Consider the following 23,046-nt stretch of genomic DNA (forward strand, 5'->3'; position numbering starts at 1 on the left):
ATTAAATTGTACGCTGCAACAACCATTTAAATGGTTTGACCCGCGTTGACCAACTAGTTGTTGAAGCGTATTAATACATGTACGCTGCAACAAGGGGGCTGCAACAGGGGTTTTTTCTACTAGTGTGCACACTTGTCCCTAAGGACAAGTGGGATACTGAAGGAAATAATGCCCTTGGTCCAAGTATACATTTAATGATAAGTCTAATAAATGCGGTTCAGTATTAATTGACAAGTTAATAATTCAGTGAGATCAAGTGAGCTGAATGCCTAGCTAGAGGTCGCTTCAGTTCAAGTGGAATTAATGATATTAACCCACAGCTTACTCTTGACTGAACCCGTAGGGTCACACAAATAGTACGTAAACGGATCAAGTATTTAATGGCATTAAATACTCCATCTATGGATATTCGGAATCGACGGATCTTGGTTTCAGTGGGAGCTGAGATCGTCAAAGGCAAGAAATGAATACTCTGGAAACGATGATATTGCCGGAAACGGAAATATGGATCGTATCGAAAATATAAATATTATCCAAGTCGTAGATGTTGTCGGAAACGGAAACATGGTACGTATCGGAAAATATTATTGGAAATGGAAATATTGTCGGAATCGGAAATATTGCCGGAAACGGAAATATTGTCAGAATCGGAAATATTATCGAAATCGGAAAATAATTCCGGAAACGGAAATATCAAATATTTGTTCGAAACAGAAATTAATTCCGGAATCGGAAATATTAAATATTGTTCGTATCGGAAATGAATTTCGGAATCGGGAATTTAATCGGAAGCGTATCGTACGAATTAGCATCGGACGAGGCTCGCTAGACGAAGGCCCAGCACGAAGCCAGGCCGTCGCCTAGCAAGCCACACGCAACAAACCACACGCCAAGCCTCGACCAGGCCCAGCCAAGGCCTTGAGCGCGCGCGCGGATCATAGGCAGCGAGCTGGGCCGAGGCGCTGTGCGCTCAGCGTGGGCCGCAAGGCCTGCGCGCGGGTGTACGGTGCTCGTGCGATTCTCGTGTGCGTGCTATACGAATCGTAAAGCTATCGGGATTCGACATATGATTAAATTCTAATCCTAATAGATAAAGTTTATTTAATAGAGTCCTAGCAGGATTCTAATTAAACTAAATTAATTCTAATAGGATTATAAGTCTTTTTCCATAACTCTATAAATAGGGGCCTAGGGTCACAAATTTATATATAACATTGAAGTATTCAAAGGTAAGATTTTGAAGCAAAAATCAGCCAAACACTTGCAACCTATTTAGCCGAAATTCTTAGAACCTTAAGGGAGATTCTAGTTGGTCAAGCTTAAGGCGGATCCGGACGTGTTGTGGACTATCTACGGAGGGACGACACTTAGAGTCCTAAAGACTTGTTTTGTTCGGTTCGGGCGCAGCTAGGGAGGGCACGCTACAAAGTGTATGCACCTAAATTATGCTAAATGATTATGTGTAAATAATATGTTTCCTGGCATTAATTTTTTCCGCATGATTTATATTTTGTCATATGTATCATAACCTAACATTATGTTATTGTGACAGTTGACTATTTCACCAAATGGGTCGAAGCTGAAGCCCTCAAAAACATCAACTTATGCCGTGAAAGCATTTATCTGGAGAAATGTTATTACCAGGTCCGGAGTACCGCAGTCTATTGTCTTTGACAACGGACCTCAGTTTGAGACGCCTAAGTTGAAAGAGTGGCTGGCGGAGCATGGGATCCAAAGCTGTTTTGCTTCTGTAGGACGGCCACAAGCCAACGGTCAGGTCGAACCTTTCAACAAGATTATCTCTGAGGGTGTGAAGAAAAAGTTAGACGATGCTAAAGGTCTATGGGCTGATGAGTTGCCAAATGTTTTGTGGTCGATTCGTACCACAGCAAAAAAACTCCACTAGAGAGACTTCGTTCTTACTAGCTTACGGCACAGAGGCTGTTCTTCCGAAAGAGATGTGCAAACCGACCCTCCGAGTCATGCTCTATGACGAAAATGCAAACTGGAAAATAATGAAGACTGCCCTAGACTTCTTGCCAGAGGTTAGAGGAAATGCCGCGTTAAGAGAACAGTTGTATAAGTTGAGGATTGCAAGGGAATATAACAAGAAAGTCTCCAAGCGAGTGCTTAAAGTTGGAGAATTTGTCCTCTGAAAAATGGAGTCTATAGGACGGGCCAATGAGCAGGGAAAGCTGACTGCTACTTGGGAAGGGCCTTACGAAATATATGACGAAGTAAGGGATGGAACCTATCGCATCTAGGACATGCAGGGTCGGCCTATTTTGCGAACATAGAAATGCAGACAATCTAAAGAAATACTTCTTCTAGATAGTATCTGACTTCGTCCTTTCTTGAAGTGTTACTACCAAAAGACCTTTGACGGTCACTGTAAAGTAGTAGTTCCCCTTGTGCTTGGCTAAATTCGCCTTACAAAGTTATAAATAATAATACTCTGCTTATTTCGTATATTACTTACTATTTGCACGGCGATACTAACATGACTAACTCGAATACACTAAGCCTAATTGAATAAAGGCCTGAGAAGTGGCCCAGATTAGCAAAACGTCACAAGAAAGCCTAATTGATTGAAACCTCTTAGTGGCCCAGATTAGCATGAGCATAGGATGATCACCTATCAAAACCCTCAAGTCGTTCTCCTAATCGAACGTCTTTTCTCTTAAGCACTCAGGAAATACTCCTATGTGTTGCAGCACAAATATGCCGCTCCCACATTACGACGGGGGCAAACCCCCAAGTCGTTCTCCTAATCAAAACGTTTTTCACTTAGCACTCAGGAAATACTCCTATGTGCTGCGGGACAAATATTCCGCTCCCACATTACAACGGGGGCAAACCCCCAAGTCGTTCTCCTAATCGAACGTTTTCACTTAGCACTATTAGGAAATACTCCTACGTGCTTAATTATGCCGCTCCCACATTACGGCGGGGGAAAACCTCCAAGTCGTTCTCCTAATCGAACGTCTTTTCACTTAGCAATCAGGAAATACTCTTATGTGTTGCAGCACGAATATGCCGCTCCCACGTAACGACGGGGGCAAACCCCCAAGTCGTTCTCCTAATCGAACGTCTTTTCACTTATCACTCAGAAATACTCCTATGTGCTGCGGCACGAATAAGCCGCTCCAATATTACGATGGGGGTAAACCCCCAAGACGTTCTCCTAATCGTACGTCTTTTCACTTTAGCACTCAGGAAATACTCCTACGTGCTGCGACATGAATTTTCCACTCCCATATTGTGACGGGTGAAAACCCCCAAATCGTTCTTCTAATCGAATGTCTTTTCTCTTAAGCACTCACGAATACCCCTATGTGCCGCAGCACGATTAAGCCGCTCCCTTATTACGATAGGGGAAAACCCCCAAGTCGTTCTCCTAATCGAACGTATTTTCTCTTAAGCACTTAGAAAATACTCCTATGTGTTGCCGCACGAATATGCCGCTCCCATATTACGACGGGGGAAAACCCCCAAGTCGTTCCCTAATCGAACGTCTTTTCTCTTAAACACTCAGGAAATACTCCTATTTGTTGAGGCATGAATAAGGCGCTCCCTTATTACGACGAGGGAAAACCCCCAAGTCGTTCTCCTAATCAAACGTCTTTTCTAACAGGTAGTAAATAAACCCTATATGTTGCGGCAAAACGCCGCTACCACAATTCGACAAGGGAAAACCCCCAAACACGATCTTCCCATAGAACATTTTTTGGGAAATACTCGGATACACTAGGGCATGAATATGACGGATAACTGAAGGCTTAACGTCCAAATTCTCTACTATAGTCAGAATTTCAAGTGAGGGCCATTATACTAATTAATTGACGGATGATCGTCAATTAAATACATGTTCACTTGAAATTCTCAGACAGGCACGTTACTTAGTCTGCCCCACGCCCAAGTTCAGCGGCAATCATACGGATTGATTGACTTGCGTCAATCAATCATCGAAAATAAACTTCGGCCCGGGAGTCATCCTCAATGACTTGAAATGCCTCCTTTGGGGAAAAGAGTCGACGACTATTGGCAACAAAAGCATGCAGAAAAGGCATTTAAAGTCAAGAAAAGTGAAGTAAAATGAGGCTCCTAAAATGTGCCATAATTAATAATAAAGGTGCCGAAGCACCACTTGTCTACGCCAGACCGGCGCAAAATTCAAACAAATATAATAAAAGTTATCTTTTACAAACGCCCCCGGCGTTATAACTGCCAGTGCACGAAGGCGCAGAAATTAAAAATTATTCATTACAAGCGCTTGTAGCGCTATAAAAACTAGTCTTTTAAAGAAAGGGGATAAGAGCTAGGGCTGAGTAGTGGTAGAGTTGGTAGAGGTCGGCACGTCCACACCATCTGAACCGTCATCGACAGCAGGCTTTTGCGTTGGCTGAGCAGATGTCTCTCCCTTCTCACTTGATCTCACTGAATAATTAAGTTGTTTAATTAATATTTAACCGCATTTATTAGACTTGGCATTAAATGCATTAAATGCAAACTTGGACCAAGGGCATTATTTCCTTCAAAAGATGGGTGTGGGCAGGATGAGGCCATGTTTCGGGCCGAGCCCACGGGTTGTGGGCTCGTGGGCATGAACGGGGCGGTTCATGTCAAGTCCGCTTGTAATGTATCGGGCTAAAAAAAAGAAAAAAATGCGGCCCAAGCTCACGTGATCTCTTGTCGCTTTGGGTTGGGTCGTCGTGCCTAAGTCTAATTTACCTCAATTTAGTGTTCTTTATCATTCAGGACAGTGTCATGCCTTGTCATATTTTTTTCACAAAAATGTTTCCCAAACCCAACCCAAGACATTATGCTCGTGTCGAGCTATTCTTTTATGTGTCGTGTCTCAGCATGGCCCTACCAATCGGCATCTTTACTTACAACTAAGAATGACAATGAAAGAGTTTAGCTAAGCATGGGCGTATCTTTGTTCGGTTTGGGGTGGGCCCGGCCAAAAAAATTTATATTGTATTTTTAGTTACGACCCCCTAAAAATTTGTGTATAATTGCATAATTACTCCCTCCGTCCTAGATTAATTGTTACACTTACCTTTTGCACAAAATATTAGATGATAAGTGGTTATTTGGTTATCAATTGTTATTTTATTGAAAAAGTAGGAGTGGTAGGAGTTAGTAGGGTATTTTTTTTTAATTGAATGATAGAGGATGTGGGAACAAAAACAATTTAGTGAGAAGAGAGAGACATTATAATAATTGTGTGGTCATTCCTAATTTAAAAGTGTAATAACTAATTTGGGACGGATGGAAAATGAAAGTGTAACAACTAATCTGAGACGGAGGGAGTATATAGTATAGTGTTTAATTTTTTTTCTTCTACCGACCCCCTTTATAAAACTGTTCAAGATCCAACACTGTAAGTAAGGTGATTAAGATCCACCATTGCTCGTATCAGTCTATCAGACCCTATATTTTTTATCTGCGTGCATCCATATCATTCTCGGATTCCTAAGGTATTGAAACTAATACCTTTATCCGGACTCAAAGAGTGTAATAGAGTATGGGTAGGTTTAGGGTTCAAAATGGACCATTCATCAATTGTTTTTAACGTTTTAATCGACTATTGACTAGGTAATGATTAATTGATTTTTTTTAAGGTAAAATTAATTTATTATCGAATAGTCATACGAGTACAACAGAAATCAAAACTAGAAAATTCAAAACAATTTGGATCAAATAAATTTTAATTCGCCAAAACCACAATCGTTATGGATGAGATTTGACAATAATGAACATCCTGTTTCACATCGCTGTTTGATACAACCTTCCACGACCGGGTTTTTCATCTATTGTGGTTTTGAGATTGAATTAAATATGAATCAACTAAATGTAGACATAGAACTAACATTTATCATAGCACCGTATAAATCTTCAACAATAAATCAATTATTCATGCGAAATTATAAACATTGACACAAATTCTCACAAGAAGAGACATAAACCAAATAAATGGGTAGATATAACCCAAAATTGGGTGGAAAAGCTTTCCAATTAGGAAGGAATGAAGTTTTTATTGCAAAATAAGGGAATGAATTTAAACCCAAGCCCATCCCCACCTTTTATTTTTATTTTTTATCGTTAACGAGAAAGAATTTATTAAACCATCATCTTTCACAAATCAGCCATTTCATCTACACTGATCAACCTTCATAATGAGGAGTGCAAATAAGACGATTCGTTCGAGGTTCGATCATGTTCAAACACCAATGTTCCTTAATAAACTTAACTTGATAATTAATACTCACCATGATTCAGCTCATTTCGTCCCTATTCATAATAAAGGGATAAGGAGGGGAAACGACCGCCCCCACTTGCATTCGTACTCTGTACGGCAGACCGTGTCCAACTGTTGTATACGATGTATTTGTATACGCATACAATTGGTGAAAGTTACGGAGTAAGACGAGAGTAAACGGGCCGGTTTTAGCCCCCATTGACGTACAGACAAAATGATGGGGCCCTTTACAGATAGGTTTGGGGGGCATAATGTGTTGCAAGGTTGTTTAGGCCTTTCTAATTAAGGCCTACAACATGATTGGCCTTGGTGGTGTAGGCCATAGTAAAATTTCAGTTTTGAAAATGCAATAAATTTGCGTAGGTAACAAAAATACTGCGGAGTATCAAAATTAAAATAAGAGTATTGCACAGATACTCCTTACTACATACAATATCTTTTTGAAGCATTAAGTTGTTGAGAGTTGATCACAAAAACTCATTTCTAGAGTTCTAGTTAGTATTACTAATGTTTACAACTCCACCCTTTTACCAGGAAATGAAAACTAGATTACTCCATAACATAATACTAGAATAACTCAATTTTCGGGTGAATGTTTACAACTTTGTAATTGTACGAGTTTAAAAAATTTATTTAAAACAAAAGACTCGATCATATCATACAATTTCTATTTGTTTGGGCTCTCAATTGAATACCAATTGGACCATTAAGTCCAAAGCACAAGGGCTCACAACAACAACATCAAACCCACTACAGTCCAAAAGGCTATTCAGCCGCCAACCAAGGCCCAAGGCCCACTTGTAATAAATAACCTAAGGGCATTTATTGTACAAACACTATAAATAAGCCGCCAGGGCTCACTTACCAAGGTACGTCCATTTCACGCCTTAAGACTACTCTTCTAGAGAACTTCTCTCTAGAATCCGAGCATCGTTCTTACTTAGGCATCGGAGGGGCTTTCCTCGGAAACACCCCCGAGGCTAGTAACTTGTTATTGTGCAGGTTGACTTGAACACGACACATTCGAGCTAGCAAGATCTTCAACACACACGAAAGGGCCTTCATTCGAAGCCCATTGTTTCACCCACTTCAACACCGGAACAATTTGGCGCCGTCTGTGGGGAAAAACACTTGAAAGCTCCGAAAAACACTTCACTTTTCACGTAAAAAATGGAAATTCCCAACAATGACAACCAGGTGGGAGATGTCCTTGTCCAAATGGATTCGGAATCCGATGGAGGGGAACAGCTGCACTCAGTGGCGAGATCGCAGCCAACAAGGGCCACCCCCACGACCAGCAGACCACTCCCTTCTCGAGAAGAGCTCGCTGCGGCCATGACCATTATGCAGAACTTCCTCTTCAACGAGAAAGAACAAGCCCAGGCAGCAGCACGGCGAGAAGCAATGAGAGCTAGGCGACAGGTCTTACTGAACATGCCCTCGACTGACGAGGACAATGTGAGGCCCGAACAAGATCTCTCCACAATGTCAGGAACGCACCTGATGACAAGGTGGAGAGAGAGCACGTGGAACACGCAGCAGAGAGCTGCCCAGCAGCCAGAGTGGTTCGCAACACCGTCTCCCACACCGCAAGCTCTTCAAAGCGGGGCAAGTGATCGCACTCGGATCCGAAGCTCGGTCCATAGCAGACTGCGACCTTCAGTTCATGATAGGCTGGGTAGCCCCTGTGGGTCCAGTAGACAACCCGAAGGCAGTGGCCAGTCGAGAAGGAGAAGGAGAAGGAGAAGGAGAAGTGACGAACTCCTAGCCCCCTACAAGCCCCCGAGCAATCCCTTAGAGGGAACTCGAAGAGCGAAGGTATCAGGGCGAGGCAAGGAAAGAGGATCATGACTCCAGCATCGTCCCCATTCTCGGATGACATTGTCATGGAGACAATCCCCAAAGTGAGGCTGCCAGCACACTTGACATACAGCGGGATTACGGATCCGAGGGATCATGTCGTCTCCTATGAACAACAGATGTTTCTAAGTCCCTACTCCGAAGCCTGTGGGTGCAAATACTTCCCAACCACGCTGACAGGAGTTGCGGGAGAGTGGTTCAGATCGCTGCCGAAGGGATCGATCAAAAGCTGGAAGAAGCTGAAGAAGAGGTTCTGTGTGCAGTTCGTGAGCAACAATCGCCCAGAACGAACCACTGCCGAGCTAACTTCTATACAGCAAGAAAGGGACGAGAGCCTGCGAGACTTCATGGCCAGATTCATGAAGGAATCCACTAACATTCCGAACCTGCAGCCAGACGTGACAATCTTCGCCTTGAAGCACGCGCTACAGGAGGGAAAATTCCGAGACAAACTGACAATGAAAATCCCCTCCAAGATAGCGGACGTGCTCCAAATGGCAGATGCGTTCATCAGAACAGAAGAGTTCAACAAGGCAGCAGCAAGGCTAAGAGGATCCTCGGATCCGAAAGATAACAAAGCAAATCAGAGTAAGCCCGAGGGCAACTCGAGAAAGGGGAAAGAGAAGGTGGGTGCGAGAGAGGCGAGCCCAAAGAAGGATGGGAAAAAGGGCGAATTTCAACCCAAATACACCAACTACACTCCACTCGCCATACCCCGAAGAGAAATTTTCAATCTCCACAAAGATGATGAAAAGTGGAAGCTACCAGACAAGCTCAGATCCAACCCCCTCCGTAGGAACAAGAACAAGTGGTGTGAGTTCCACGATGACTTCGGCCATACCACTGAGGAATGCAACTCGCTGAAGGACAACATCGAGGACCTCATCCGCCGAAGCTACCTAAAGCAATACTTGCTCGACCGTAGAACGGAGAGGGAAGAAAAAGAGAAAGCAACATCTGGAAAGCTACAAGAGCAATCCCAGAGAAGAGTCCATGAGACCGAGGGGCAAAAGAAGAAACCAATTCTCGTGGTGTTCGGAGGACAAAGGTCCGGCCACGCCAGCAAGAAACACTTAAGAGCTCTCTCCCACCGAGTCAACTTCAGCAATGTTGGGGAGAACCAGCCTACCCCCCCGAACATGACCTTCACTGCTGATGACTGCCTCGAGACCCAGTACAAACATGACGACCCGTTGGTGATCGAAATGGATCTCAACAACCACAATGTCCACAGAGTACTAGTCGATGGAGGAAGCGCCGTCAATATCATCTTCAAGAACTGTTTCGAGCAGCTCATCCTTGAAGAGGGAGAAGAGTCACTGACCAAGGTCAGCTACCCATTTATCGGATTCAACGGATCCGCGGCTTTTCCCCGAGGAAAGATCACACTACCCGTCACAATCGGCCAAGGCCTGGCGGCGAGAAATGTCCGAGAAGAATTCCTGGTGATGGACTGCGACTCAGTGTATAACGTCATCATGGGACGAACCATGATCCACAAAATACAAGCAGTCCCATCCACATACCATCAGATGATGATGTACGTCTCGGATGCAGGCTTCGCCGAGCGGATAAAAGGTGACCAAGAGGTGGCAAGGTCAACCTGTCACACGGCCATCCGAAAGCCGAAGCTAGGAGATAGTCCCGAGGACGAAGATGAGAAGAGCCCTCCCCCAGGTGGAGAAAAAGAGGCCAAGAGGAGAAAGGCAGAGCCGAGCAGTCTGGTAAAGCCCGCAGAGGTTGATGCTCGACCAGAGACCCTTTCCCCCGAACCAGACCAAGAAATGGAAGACGTTCCCCTAGAGGGTGATTCAGACAGAAGTATCCGAATAGGCAGAGGCCTAGGCTCGGGACTTCGAATAGAGTTGATCCAATTGCTGAGGGATCACAAAGACATCTTCGCGTGGTCGGCGGCTGACATGCCAGGGATAGATCCGAAGATGATCTGTCACAAGCTGGATGTCAGTCCCGAAGCTCGGCCAATGAAACAGAAGAAAAGAAACTACTCCTCGGAGAAAAACAAAGCTATCGCCGAAGAAGTAAAGAAACTGCAAGAGGCAGGCTTCATCAAGCCATGCATGTACCCCAAGTGGTTGGCCAATGTGGTCATGGTCAAGAAAGAGAATGGCTCATGGCGCATGTGCGTCGATTTCACTGATCTGAACCGAGCCTGCCCAAAAGATTGCTATCCCCTCCCAAGGATAGATCAGCTAGTGGACTCAACCAGTGGCCATGTATTGCTGAGCTTCATGGACGCCTTTTCAGGTTACCACCAAGTGTTTATGCACCCTGACGATAGAGCGAAGACCGCCTTCATCACAAGCGCGGGAGTGTTCAACTACAGAATGATGCCCTTCGGATTGAAAAATGCAGGAGCCACCTACCAAAGACTAGTTGATCACGTCTTCGCCGATCAAAAGGGAAGGAACGTCGAGGTTTATGTGGACGATTCCATAGTAAAAAGCGTGAAAGAAGAAGATCACATCAAAGACTTGGCTGAGACCTTCGCCAACCTGAGGAAATACAACATGAAATTGAACCCGAAGAAATGTGTCTTCGGGGTAAAGCCAGGGAAGTTCCTCGGATTCATGGTGAGCGAAAGGGGAATAGACGCGAACCCGGACAAGGTCCAGGCCGCGCTAGATTTGCCCGAGCCGAAGACAAAGAGAGACGTGCAAAGGCTAACAGGCAGGTTAGCCGCACTGTCGAGATTCATATCGAAAGCTTCGGATAAAGGGGCACCCTTCTTCAAAGCTCTCAAACCTAAGACCCTCCCAGGAGGAGAAGCAGAACCAATCAAAACGAAAGGTGTCCCGAGGAAAGTGGACCCCGAGTTGACATGGGAACAAGAGCAAAGAGACGCATTCCAGCAACTCAGGGCTCACTTAGCTCAACTGCCGACGCTAGCCAGGCCAAAAGAAGGGGAAACTCTGTACTTGTACGTCGCAGTCAGCCCCGGAACCGTAAGCGCAGTGCTCCTCCGAGAAGAGGAAAAGAAACAACAGCCAATCTATTTTACAAGCTGAACCTTGACAGACGCCGAAACTCGGTACCCGCTCATTGAGAAAGTAGCATACGCGGTGGTGGTAGCAGCTCGGAAACTGAGACCCTATTTCGATTCTCATCAAATAGTGGTGCTAACTGACCAACCACTGGAGAAAGTGCTAGACAAAATAGAGAGATCGGGAAGATTGGCTGCATGGGCTTTCGAGCTATCTGAGTTCGGGATCAAGTATCAACCAAGGACGGCCATCAAAGCGCAAGCGCTCGCAGACTTCTTGGCCGAATGCTCATATCAGGAAATGCTAGATGACACCAAAAAGACATGGGAGGTCTACACTGACGGATCTTCCACTGTGAACGGCTCGGGAGCCGGAGTAGTACTGATACCCCCAGTGGGAAAGAGCATAGAGTACGCCCTAAAGTTCGGTTTCAAAGCGACCAACAATGAGGCCGAATATGAGGTGCAGGAATAGAGCTGTGCTTATCTCTGGAAGCCGAACATGTTTGTCTCAAGACTGATTCTCAGCTCGTAGCCAACCAGATCCGAGGGGAGTATGAGACCAAATGGCCAAGCATGACAGCTTACCTAGCAAAAATCAAATCCTTAACGTCAAAGTTAAGATCCTTCGAAGTCATACTCATCCCCCGAGGTCAGAACGCACAAGCAGATGCACTATCCAAACTTGCAAGCTCAACGCTCACCGACCTAAACAGGTCAGTCCATGTGGAAGTACACCAAGAAAGAAGCATTGACATGCCACCCCCCACAGTGTGCAATGTGCGTCCAGAACCGAGCTGGATGGACGCAGTCATTGCGTACAAAGAGAGGGGAGAACTTCCCGAAGACAAGCTGCAAGCAAGGAAGATGAAAAGGTTCAACCAGTGGTTCATCATTGACGCCAACGGAGAGCTCATAAGGAAGTCATTCTCAGCCCCACTGCTGAAGTGTGTAGGCCCAACCGATGCCGATTATATCCTAAGGGAAATCCACCTCGGCATATGTGGAAATCACATCGGAGGCAGGGCACTGGTACACAAGGCACTAAGGGCCGGATTCTGGTGGCCCACCATGGTCTCCGAAACAAAGGCGCTGACAAGGAAATGTGAGAAATGCCAAAAGTTCGCACCTACAATCCACCATCCAGCCCAAACCCTGCAAGCAACACTCTACCCCTTACCATTTGCACAATGGGGTTTGGATATCATCGGTCCGTTCCCTTCGGCTGTGAATCAGAAAAAGTGGCTGATTGTAGGGGTCGACTACTTCAGTAAGTGGATTGAGGCCGAGGCAGTCTCATCCATCAAGGAGCAACAGGTCCGCAAGTTCATTTGGCAAAATATCATCACAAGGTTCGGGATACCAAGGCTAATGGTCTTTGACCATGGGAAGCAATTCGACAACACACCACTGCAAAGATGGTGTGAACAGTTCGGTATCCGCCTCGCCTACTCAGCAGTGTGCCATCCTCAGAGCAATGGCCAAGCCGAAGCCGCAAACAAACTCATCCTCAATGCACTCAAGAAGAGAGTTGAGAACGAAAAGAGCAAATGGCTGGAGGAGCTCCCTAGGACAATCTGGTCCCTTCGGACCACCGAGAAAGAAGCCACAGGACAAACACCCTTCCACTTGGTTTACGGTTCCGAAGCTGTCATCCCTGTAGAGATCGGAACAGAAAGCCTAAGGGTCCAAGCATACAACAAGTATGATGGAATCCATGGGCAAAGCAACAATCAACTTCTGTCCGAATCCTTGGATCTACTAGATGAGGCTCGGGACGAAGCCAGAACTCTCAACGCAACCTATCAGCAAAGAGTCAGCAAGCACTACAACCGAAGAGTCAATGCCAGACCTCTAAAGGTCGGTGATCTAGTGCTCAGAAATGCTGCTGCAGTTCAGAAGGGAAAGATCCACGGGAAACTCTCGGCAACATGGGAAGGACCATACATCATCCAATCTGAAAAGAGGACTGGCACCTTTATGCTTAAACAGTTAGATGGAACAATCTTGAAGAACCATTGGAATGCCGATGTTCTCAACAAATATTTTGTATGATCTCACCCCTCCTTTTGTACTCCAAGTAAGTCGTTTAATGAGAAGAGGAAAGCCACTGGCACCATGTGTTTCATTAAACATATCCCTATGTCTTTTTTATTTTTCTATCACTATCTTTTTATACGAATACATGCAACTTCGGATCTGATCAATCCGAAGCTAAAATCAACCCGAAGTAGCCATTTCCTGGGGTCAAAAGGCCAAAGAAATAGCTAATTCGAAACAACCCACAAGGTACCGTCCAGAATCCTCGGATTCGCGGTACCCTGGGACATTCCGTTCGCAAAAAAGTCTCAAACAATTATATAGAGTTCGGCTCAGATCCATGGATCCCCGAAACTCATAACTAAATCAGACTTGCAGTTTCTTGCCCAGGTTTCCGAACCACAAGAAGTCGGATGAACAGAAGTAGACATTAAAAGAGCTCAAAAGCATACTCAACAGATCCACGGATCTGAGGAGCTCAGAAGCAGACTCAACATGTCTACAAACATTAAAAGAGCTCAAAAGCAGACTCAACAGATCCACGGATCTGAAGAGCTCAGAAGCAGACTCTAAACATGTCTACAAACATTAAAAGAGCTCAAAAGCAGACTCAACAGATCCACGGATCTGAAGAGCTCAGAAGCAGACTCTAAACATGTCTACAAACATTAAAAGAGCTCAAAAGCAGACTCAACAGATCCACGGATCTGAAGAGCTCAGAAGCAGACTCTAAACACGTCAACAAGTGTTAAAAAGCTCAGTGTAGCCTCCTAACAGATCCTCGAATCTGAAGAGCTCGGAAGCGAAACTCCAAGGAAATCAAAGACTAAAGTCCAAAGCTACCGAATCCACCCGCAGAGCCTAAGCAAGACCCGAAACGAGTCTTAGAAAATCTACGGATTGGGAGAGCTAGCAAACGAGGAAACAACTTAGCAAAACGGTGGATTCAAAAGCAAAAAACAGATACTTCGGTAATATACGAAACAGCAAAGTCATTTTTCATTCAATATTTGGGGGGACAAAAACAATCATACCAACTAAAGCTCGGCACAGCCCGAGGAGTCCTCAAAAATTGAAAACAAAATGACCAAAAGAAAAAGCTAAATTCGGCAGCCATCAACAGACAAAACATCGGCCTACCGAAGTACTAAAGGAAAGCAAAAAGAAATTATTAAAGTACAACGAAGCACCGAGGCAAAAAGGGAGAAAATAAAGCGCAAGTTCGGAGGCCCTCAACTGGAACCGACTGACTCTGAGGAAGACGACTTCCCGAGTTCCTAAGGGACATCACCAACACGTCCCTGAGGAGCAGACCGCGAAGAGGCGCCGACAGTGGTATCACCTTTCGAGGCGACCTTCCGAGCTTGCTGCGCCTTAGCAGCTTCTTCGCGCTCCTTGGCAGCATCGTCTCTGTCAGCCTGACATTCCACCAAGTTGTCCTCGGCCTCGAGCCACTAAGGCACATGCTCAGTCCACTTGAAGTCAGGCATATGCTTGGCGAACATCCGACGAGCACCAAGGATCCCCTCCCAGTATTGGTCTCGACACTGGTTGGCGGTGTACAGCAAGGCCTTCTCCGCTTCGAGCTGACGAACCTTGGCCTTAAGTTCATCAGCTTCGTGCTCAAGCACGGGGATCCGTTTAAGAGCAGCCGTAAACTTCTGAGCGCTCTCGCGAAGGTTCAGGATGACAACATCCTTGCTCTGCAGCGCAGCATCAAAGCGAGCCTTCTCCTCAGCTTTCTCCGTCTTCAAGGCCTCGTGCTCCCGAGCATCAGCCTCCATCTTCGACTTCAGATCATGAATCCCCTTGCCGAGCAGCTCGAGTGTGCCCGTCTGTTCCCGAGTAAACTCGGCAACCAAGCCCTTTGTTTCTTCAAGGTCGGCAAGGAGAGTGTTCGCCTTCTCATCCAAAAGAGGAACATCATGATCATAGCGCTCCTTAAATCTGGCCAGCCTCACTTCGTCAAAGTACTGACATTCCGCGGCGAAGGAAGACCAGAAGTGCGCCTACGAGGATGAGAAAAAGAACAGTGAATACAAAAGAAGAATAAAAGCAAAAAATCACAATAAAGAAATAATCCTTACCTCGTTCAAATGGAACTGAGCCATTTGAGTAGGGTGGTTCGCCTCCTGCCCCAGGGACACGCCAGTCAGGGATGCCCCGAAGCATATTCTCCCTGGCGGCGCTAGGGCCAATCATGGACTCGGGGTGTGCCTCGGGGTCTTCACCCAGAACAGAAGCACGAGCAAACCGAGCCATGGTGTCCCTCACCTTCCGAGGAACCCTCCAGATCGGCACGTCGAAGGAAGGGTAGGCCAGACGCTCCAACACCGAAGTAGATGTGGAGCCCAAAATCTCACGGAACTTCCTTTTCAGTCTGCGTTGTGGGCCGAGCTCCCCACCTTCGGGAACCGCGAAATCAGCGCCCTTGGCTGCCGAAGGACCACCTTCCTCAGTACCCGAAGAGGTAAGGTCGACAACCACCTTCGGGGGATCTTGCAGATCATCCCCCTGCCCAGCCGCAGTAGCGTCCTCGGACCCAGCAGCCTCAGCAGATCCAAAAGGGGGATCCATCTCAAACCTCTCCACCATCGGAGTGACAATAACGACAGTCCCCCCCACTGGAGTGAACTCAGGCTTCAGAGGCGAAGGCGTAGTAAACTCTTCGCCCATGGGCTGGTTCACAGGCTCGTCCTGTACCAGAATCGCCACGCTTTTCAGCTTCTGGCCAGGGAGCGGAAGCTTACTCCTAAGGCTTGGCGGCGGAGCCATCTCTTCCTTCTGCCGAGCAAGGTAGCGTTCGCCCGCCTCAGCTAGACTGGGATCCGCAGTAACAACCTGCCGAATTCTTTCCTCAGTCAGATAAGGGCGACGGCTCAAAAACTCGAGAACTTCGGGACTAGGGGTTACCTTCGACGAAGAAGCAACTTTCTTCTTCAACTTCGAAGGAGACCTCTCCTTTCTATGCTTCTTAGGAGAAGTCTCTTTCTCCAAAGCTTTCCTCTTCCTTAGCTTCTTCGACTCCTACAAAAAGAGCGGGCGGATGAGAAACGACCAAAACACCGAAGAAGGTAAACAGAGTACGAATGTAAGATCGCTTACTTCGGGAGCGGCGAAAGATGGAGGAGACGAAGCAGAGGAAATGACAGGCGCAGCGGCTGTTACCTCTGGTCCCTAAGAAAAACAGACACCGAAGACAGGGTTATAGTCGAGACCACAAGATTTCACAGAGCCGAAGTCTAAACAAAATGAACGAACTAATCAGCGTTACTGGATCAGAGGTAGTTACCAATTCAGAAAGCACTGTCCGCCTCGGAACAGCCTCTCCAGGGTTCTGAGAATCCCAAGGGTCGGCTCGAACGTCTTCCAGATGTGCAAGAGCGTGATCCGAGAACTTGTGATCCTCGAGCTTCGGCTACCGAGGATTCTGCGCTTTGAAATCGTAGGGAAGGCAACGAACGAGAACCCCTTCGCCGTTGAGCTGGAAGCCGAGCACCGCGGGGTCAACAGCTTTCTCGCCTTGATCTACAAAAAAAAAGAGATAGAAAAGATGAGATTCAAAGGGGTAAAGAAAGGGGAGGCCAACACCCCAACTGAAGCACGATCTCAGCAAAGAAAACCTCACCCCTGTCATATATCCTACTGAGACCAGCAACAGCGAGGATGACCTCCCGTGTGATATAGTGCAGGTTCGGAAGCCAATACATCGGCTCCCGAGCCGTCTTGGCTTTAAACCACTCCAGCTGCATGGCGTGATCAGGATTCTCTCGATCAACAGGGCCAACCCGCGACATCGAGGGGTCCGACTTCACGAACCACTTCGACGGCGAGAAATACTGAGGATGCCTCGGATCAGCGGGAACACGGACAAACAACCATCGTTCTTTCCACCCATGGACCGAGGATACATACGGAAAAGCGGTCATATAAAGATCCTCGCCTTTCCGTTTGTTCTTATTGTTGATGGCCCACCAACCAGCCTCGGCATTCGTGTTCCTCACGAGCTCATGCATCTCTTTGAAAACCTCGACCGACGGCTCGTAGCCGAGGTAATCGCACATCCACCGATACCCCACAATATGGCGCATGGACTTCGGGGTCAACTGACACAATGAGACGTTGTACTCCTCCAGCACACGGGCGATGAACGGATCCAAGGGGAACCGAAGCCCGTAGTCGAAGTGGTGGAGATACACAGGAACGTACTCCGGAGGAGTACGAGTCACCCTCGCATTTTTCTGCTTCGGGAGCTCGCACCAATAGCCCAAGGCATGTTGAATGCCATATAAATCCTCGGCAAGCCGATGATACCTCCCTTTCTTGGCATCCACTAGCCACTTCCCATCAACTTCCACTCCATCCGGGCCAGCAATCTCGGACTTGTCCTCGTAGAGGCTAGCAAGCCTCCCCAAAGGATCAGCCTCCTCCCACCGCCTCGGAAAGAGCGAGCGAATAGGAAAACGACCCGTCACGCCAGCCCCTTGGCTCGACTCAGCACGGGCCTCGTTCCCCGAGTCCTCTCCAACACCAACCCCGGGAGCAACCCTATCCTCCTCATCACTAGAGGAGGACACCACATCGGATTTCTTCTTCCATCTTCCCCCAGCCATGGCGAAACAGAGAATGCCGAAGGTACACAGAAAGGAGTAGAAAAAGAAGGAAGCAAAAACAGAAAACAAATTACCTTTCCGGAAGCGGAAAACGCCGATGAAGCGAACGAAGTAAAGTCCCGAAGCAAATTCACGATGAATATGCAAAGATCTGAAGAAAACACCCAAAGAAATCATCGGAATTCTGAAGATATGGAAAACGTTTGAGTGAATAAAGTTTGAAATGAGGAAAAAGATGCGGTATTTATAGGCCACGTCCTAAAAACCGCCCAACTTCAGCTCTCCACACTTGTCACTCATCCACGAACTCGCATCATCTTCTCTTCGAAAAAAGAGAGAACCTTTGGACTTCTGGTTCAGATTGAAAGTAGGAGATTTTGGTATTTACTACCTTAAAAATACACCATTTTTCTATTTACTAACTTATGTAATTTTTATTTTAAATTACTACCTTAAACTTCCAATTTTTTTTATTACAAAATATTATAAAATTTTCATAAGTTAGTAAATACAAAAGTGGTATATTTTTAAGGGAGTAAATACCAAAAAATTCTTAAAAGTACTCTAACTTTTTTCCTTACCAATAACACTACACCAACATGCACATTTTTCTATGGACACAGAGTATGATAAATTTTATTATTTACTACTCCATCTGTTCCGGAATACTCGAAAGGTTTTGACTGGATACGTTTGCCAATGCACAACTTTGACTATTAATATATTTAATTATATATTATAAAAACTTATAAAAGTTAATATTTTGAAAATATATATTAAGATGAAGCCAACAATATATTATATGCTAACACTTGTTTTCATATACCATAAATAAAATAGGGTCAAAGTGAATTATGTAAATAGTGCAAAAAGTCAAATCGTTGCGAGTATTCCGGGACGGAGGGAGTAACAATTAATCAATTTTTGAAAACCAACGCATTATGTTCTTATAAATCTATACCTAGTATTTAAAAAGGAAAACCACATTTAATTAGATAACACGTGTCAACACATTTGATTAGATGACACGTGTCATCCATTCTTTCTTCCAATAATTTGGGTTTTTATTTTATCTTTCTTTGTTGTTTGATATATTATACAACTCCAATCGCCTATTTCACTCCATCTTCCTCATACAACATCAATTCACCAAACTATTCATCTTCCCGATTTCCACTCCATCTTCTCGATTTCCACTCAATATTAATACACTATTTAAGTTGTGTATTTTTTCAACTTTTAAAATTTACCTCTATTTAAATCATATACGCTATCTGAAATCACAAGCTCAATAAAATTAGAACTTAAAAAGACAGACTAAATAACCACTATACGACTGCCCGTTTTTTGAACGGGCTCAAAAGCTAGTTTTATTTTAATTTGAGTTACGGTAGAATTCATTTCAAATGCATTCGACGCGTATAATTAAAGTTAAATAGTTTAATAACTTGAGAAACGAACAAGTGAATGGATGAGCGTTTGTACAATATTAGGAATGTAAGAATCATATCCAAATTACTAATTAATTACTCTAAGGTCAATTAAAGTTTATCGGGAAATTCTCATTGTTATCATCGTGTTGTTGACTTTTCTTAGTAGTACCACCTTTCACTTTTGAATTAATATTGGTACCATTGTACTTTGGGCATCTTTACCGCCATAACATTAAATTAAAAAAAATATTACTAATTGCTTTTAAGTTAAATTTTGGAGGAAAAAAGCTTGATAAACCCTTTTTCTTCTCATCTCTTTTCCTCCGTGACAACCATTGGAGTCCTATATACCTTTATAGCAAAGGACTAAACATGCAATAGCTTTAATTAACTGTCTTATACCTAACATCTTCAATGTATCCAAAGATAATTGTTGATTTCAAAAAATTTAACATAGTTTCAAGTTTAGGTGAAAGGAGGACAATGCAAATGAGGAAAAGAACAACGACTATAGATCTAGCATTGTCTTACAGGGACGGGCAAGCAACATAATTAACATAGGTAGTACATGAAATAATACAGTCAAGGGAAATTTTATTAAATGGGTTTTCATATAATATTTTGAGGTCCTGAAGGATATAACGTACGTCCGATTTGAAACTCGCCAATAGTTACGTACATAAGTTAGCTAATGGAAAGAAAAGGTAAATAGGTGCTCAGATAACTCCAAAGTTAATTGTGTAGACATGCATTGGAGTATATACTACTCAACAGTCCACATATATGAGATCGATGAATCAAATAGCAAAATCGAGCCAATTAAGCTGCATGCATGATTGGGTCTTCCAAAGGTATACATGCATTCAAATAGCCATATCTTTTTTTGTTCACCCAAGTGTCTTTCATGCACTATCTCCTTTCTCTACCATTTATAAGTCACACGTGTCCATCATACTATCGTACGAATTTAATCTCACTTCTCTTAACAGAAGAAAAGAAAGTCAAAATTAGTAGTGAATACTAGGAAGTCAAAGTGGTGAAATACCAAAACTCGTAAATAGAGGAAGTAAAAAGTGCAACAATATGTAGACATTAAATAGAAATTTATGATAAAGAAAACTGGCGCACCAATAAGCATCCCAACTCCCAAACTACTCCTATTCTGGTCAATTTAAACTTACACGTGTCCATCATGCATTTTCCAACTGTTTTTGTTGCGTTGCATTACTCCAAGTAGGCGGTAGCTCCTCCATGGGTGAATGGTGATGACATGTCAGATGTCACCAGTCACCAGTCACCAGTCACCACCTAATTACTCCATTAATTCCCTATAAGTGTACTCTGATCACTTGTCAGTCCACCATACTTACTCCTTCCTTCCTCAGAAACTTAACCCATTAACCCAAAACCAACAACCAAATGGATCAGCTTAAACCAACACAACCTAATTCTATTCCCCTCACTCCCTTAACTCTACTCGAGCGAGCCGCCGTTGCGTACGCCGAGTCTCCCTCTCTTGTTTATAAAGCTACCACTTTTACGTGGGCTGATACCAACCGGAGGTGTCTCCGGTTGGCATCTTCTATAGCTACACTTGGTATTTCACGGGGCGATGTTGTATCAATTGTCGCCCCCAATGTGCCTGCTGCATACGAGTTACATTTCGCCGCTCCTATGGCAGGAGCCGTACTTAATAATATCAATACTCGGCTTGATCCTAGGACAATCTCCGTCCTCCTTCGCCATAGCGAATCGAAGCTGGTGTTTGTGTATTACCAGCTACAATCTGTTGTATTGGAAGCCATTTCCTTACTCCCGGCTGACCACCCTCGCCCTATTTTAGTCCTTATTACTGATAATGAATATGATTATGATCATATTACTACTAATGATGATGAGTCCCTCAATGCTAAACTTGTTGATATATGCAATCCGAGTGAGGAGTTTATGACTACCTATGAGGATATGGTTAAAAATGGAGATCCGGATTTTAAGTGGGTTCAACCTCAGAGCGAGTGGGACCCGCTTGTGCTAAATTACACCTCCGGGACGACGTCGTCTCCCAAGGGAGTTGTGCATTCCCACCGTGGCTGCTTCATCACCACTATGGACGCGCTCACTGATTGGTCAGTCCCTAAGCAGCCGGTTTATTTGTGGACCCTACCAATGTTTCACGCTAACGGCTGGGGCTTTACTTGGGGGATGGCGGCGGTTGGTGGTACAAATATCTGTCTAAAGAAGTTCGACGGCGCTACCATCCACGCCGCAATCCGAGCCCACCAAGTGACCCACATGTGTGCAGCACCAATTGTACTCAACATGATCACCACTCTCACTTCAGACCCAGGCCCTCTCTCCTGGCCCGTTCATGTCCTCACAGGCGGGTCACCTCCGCCAGCCCCCATCCTTCTTAGGGCGGAGTCACTTGGGTTTATCGTCGGGCATGGATACGGACTCACTGAAGCAGGCGGGGTGATCGTTTCTTGTGCTTGGAAATCGCATTGGAACCGTCTCTCGGCCCTAGAACGGGCCCGACTAAAGGCCCGTCAAGGAGTCCGTACCATTGGGTTGACCAACCTTGACGTAATTAACCCCTACACAGGACAACCAGTAAAGCGAGACGGGAAGACTGTGGGAGAGATCGTGTTCCGCGGCGGGACGATAATGCTAGGGTACCTGAAAGACCCAGAAGGGACATCAAAATGCATGAGAAATGATGGGTGGTTCAGAACAGGTGATCTAGGAGTAATGCACAAAGACGGGTACCTGGAGATAAAAGACCGTTCAAAAGATATAATAATAAGCGGGGGTGAAAACATAAGTAGTGTTGAAGTTGAAAATGTGCTATACAGTTTAGCAGCAGTGAATGAGGCGGCAGTGGTGGCTAAGCCGGATGAGTACTGGGGAGAAACACCGTGCGCGTTTGTAAGCTTGAGGAAGGGAATGAAGGAGAAAGTAACAGAGAGAGATGTGATTGAGTATTGTAGAGCCAAGATGCCACATTACATGGTGCCTAAAAGGGTAATATTCAAGGAGGAACTTCCTAAAACATCAACTGGCAAATTCCAAAAGTATTTACTTAGGAAAATGGCTAAGGCTTTGGATAAAGATGATCAAAATGTTGTTACTGCTACATCTTTGGCAAGTCGTTTATAGAATCTACTGTTTGTATAATCATTCTTTTAGGTTTACTAGTCATTGATTTTCTAATAAACCTTTTGTATTGTTTTGGGCATCTTCGGCAATTTTATGGACTATGTTTTTATATATATACTTCAGACTATGTTCATTCCGATTGTTTGTTCACTCATATTTTACGTAGTAGTAGCTCAAAAATACAAGTACTACTTGATTACCATATTTCAACAGAGAAACAATTACTCTGTATATTTTACTTTTTGTGATCAAAGTTTCGAGATCAACTCACAAACTCACCTTTCTACAAGTTTGGTAGCTAGATTAATTCAAATTCACTCAAATTAGTACATTAATCGACAGTGCATAAGTTGATAGGCTGATTGGCGAATATTTTGTCTACTTATATGTTTTTTTTTTAGGGAAGTCTACTTCTATATTAACATTAGTGTTTGTCTTAAATATGACGGTCTAATGTTTAACATTTCTATTTGTCGCCCCTAATATGTGTCTAATGAAATACTCCCTCCGTCTTTAAAATTTGCCTCATATTTAATTTTGGGTTGGTGCCTACTCCATATTTAATTTAGCAAAATGATAAACTATCAATTCACTTATTTTTCTTTTGGCTTTTTTCTTAATAAAATTAAAAATCTGATTTGGGTTAATCTTTTAAGGACGGAGGAGAATGATCTCGAC

At 44.6% G+C, this 23,046-nt stretch overlaps 1 protein-coding gene across 1 annotated transcript; it reads left to right on the forward strand.

Moving 5' to 3' along the window:
• The first annotated feature begins 20,508 nt into the window (after nucleotides 1–20,508).
• On the forward strand, nucleotides 20,509–22,483 carry LOC110789369 (2-methylpropanoate--CoA ligase CCL4). Its single transcript, XM_021994029.2, has one exon. It carries the CDS (start codon nucleotides 20,632–20,634, stop codon nucleotides 22,366–22,368), a length of 1,737 nt encoding a protein of 578 aa, XP_021849721.1. The 5' UTR covers nucleotides 20,509–20,631; the 3' UTR covers nucleotides 22,369–22,483.
• The last annotated feature ends 563 nt before the right edge of the window (nucleotides 22,484–23,046 follow it).

The sequence above is a fragment of the Spinacia oleracea genome, chromosome 4 (genome assembly GCF_020520425.1).
Source record: "Spinacia oleracea cultivar Varoflay chromosome 4, BTI_SOV_V1, whole genome shotgun sequence".
NCBI classification, from domain to species: Eukaryota; Viridiplantae; Streptophyta; class Magnoliopsida; order Caryophyllales; family Amaranthaceae; genus Spinacia; species Spinacia oleracea.

Coding starts and splice junctions, on each gene's coding strand:
- LOC110789369 (XM_021994029.2), top strand. CDS start 20,632: ATGGATCAGCTTAAACCAACACAACCTAATTCTATTCCCCTCACTCCC.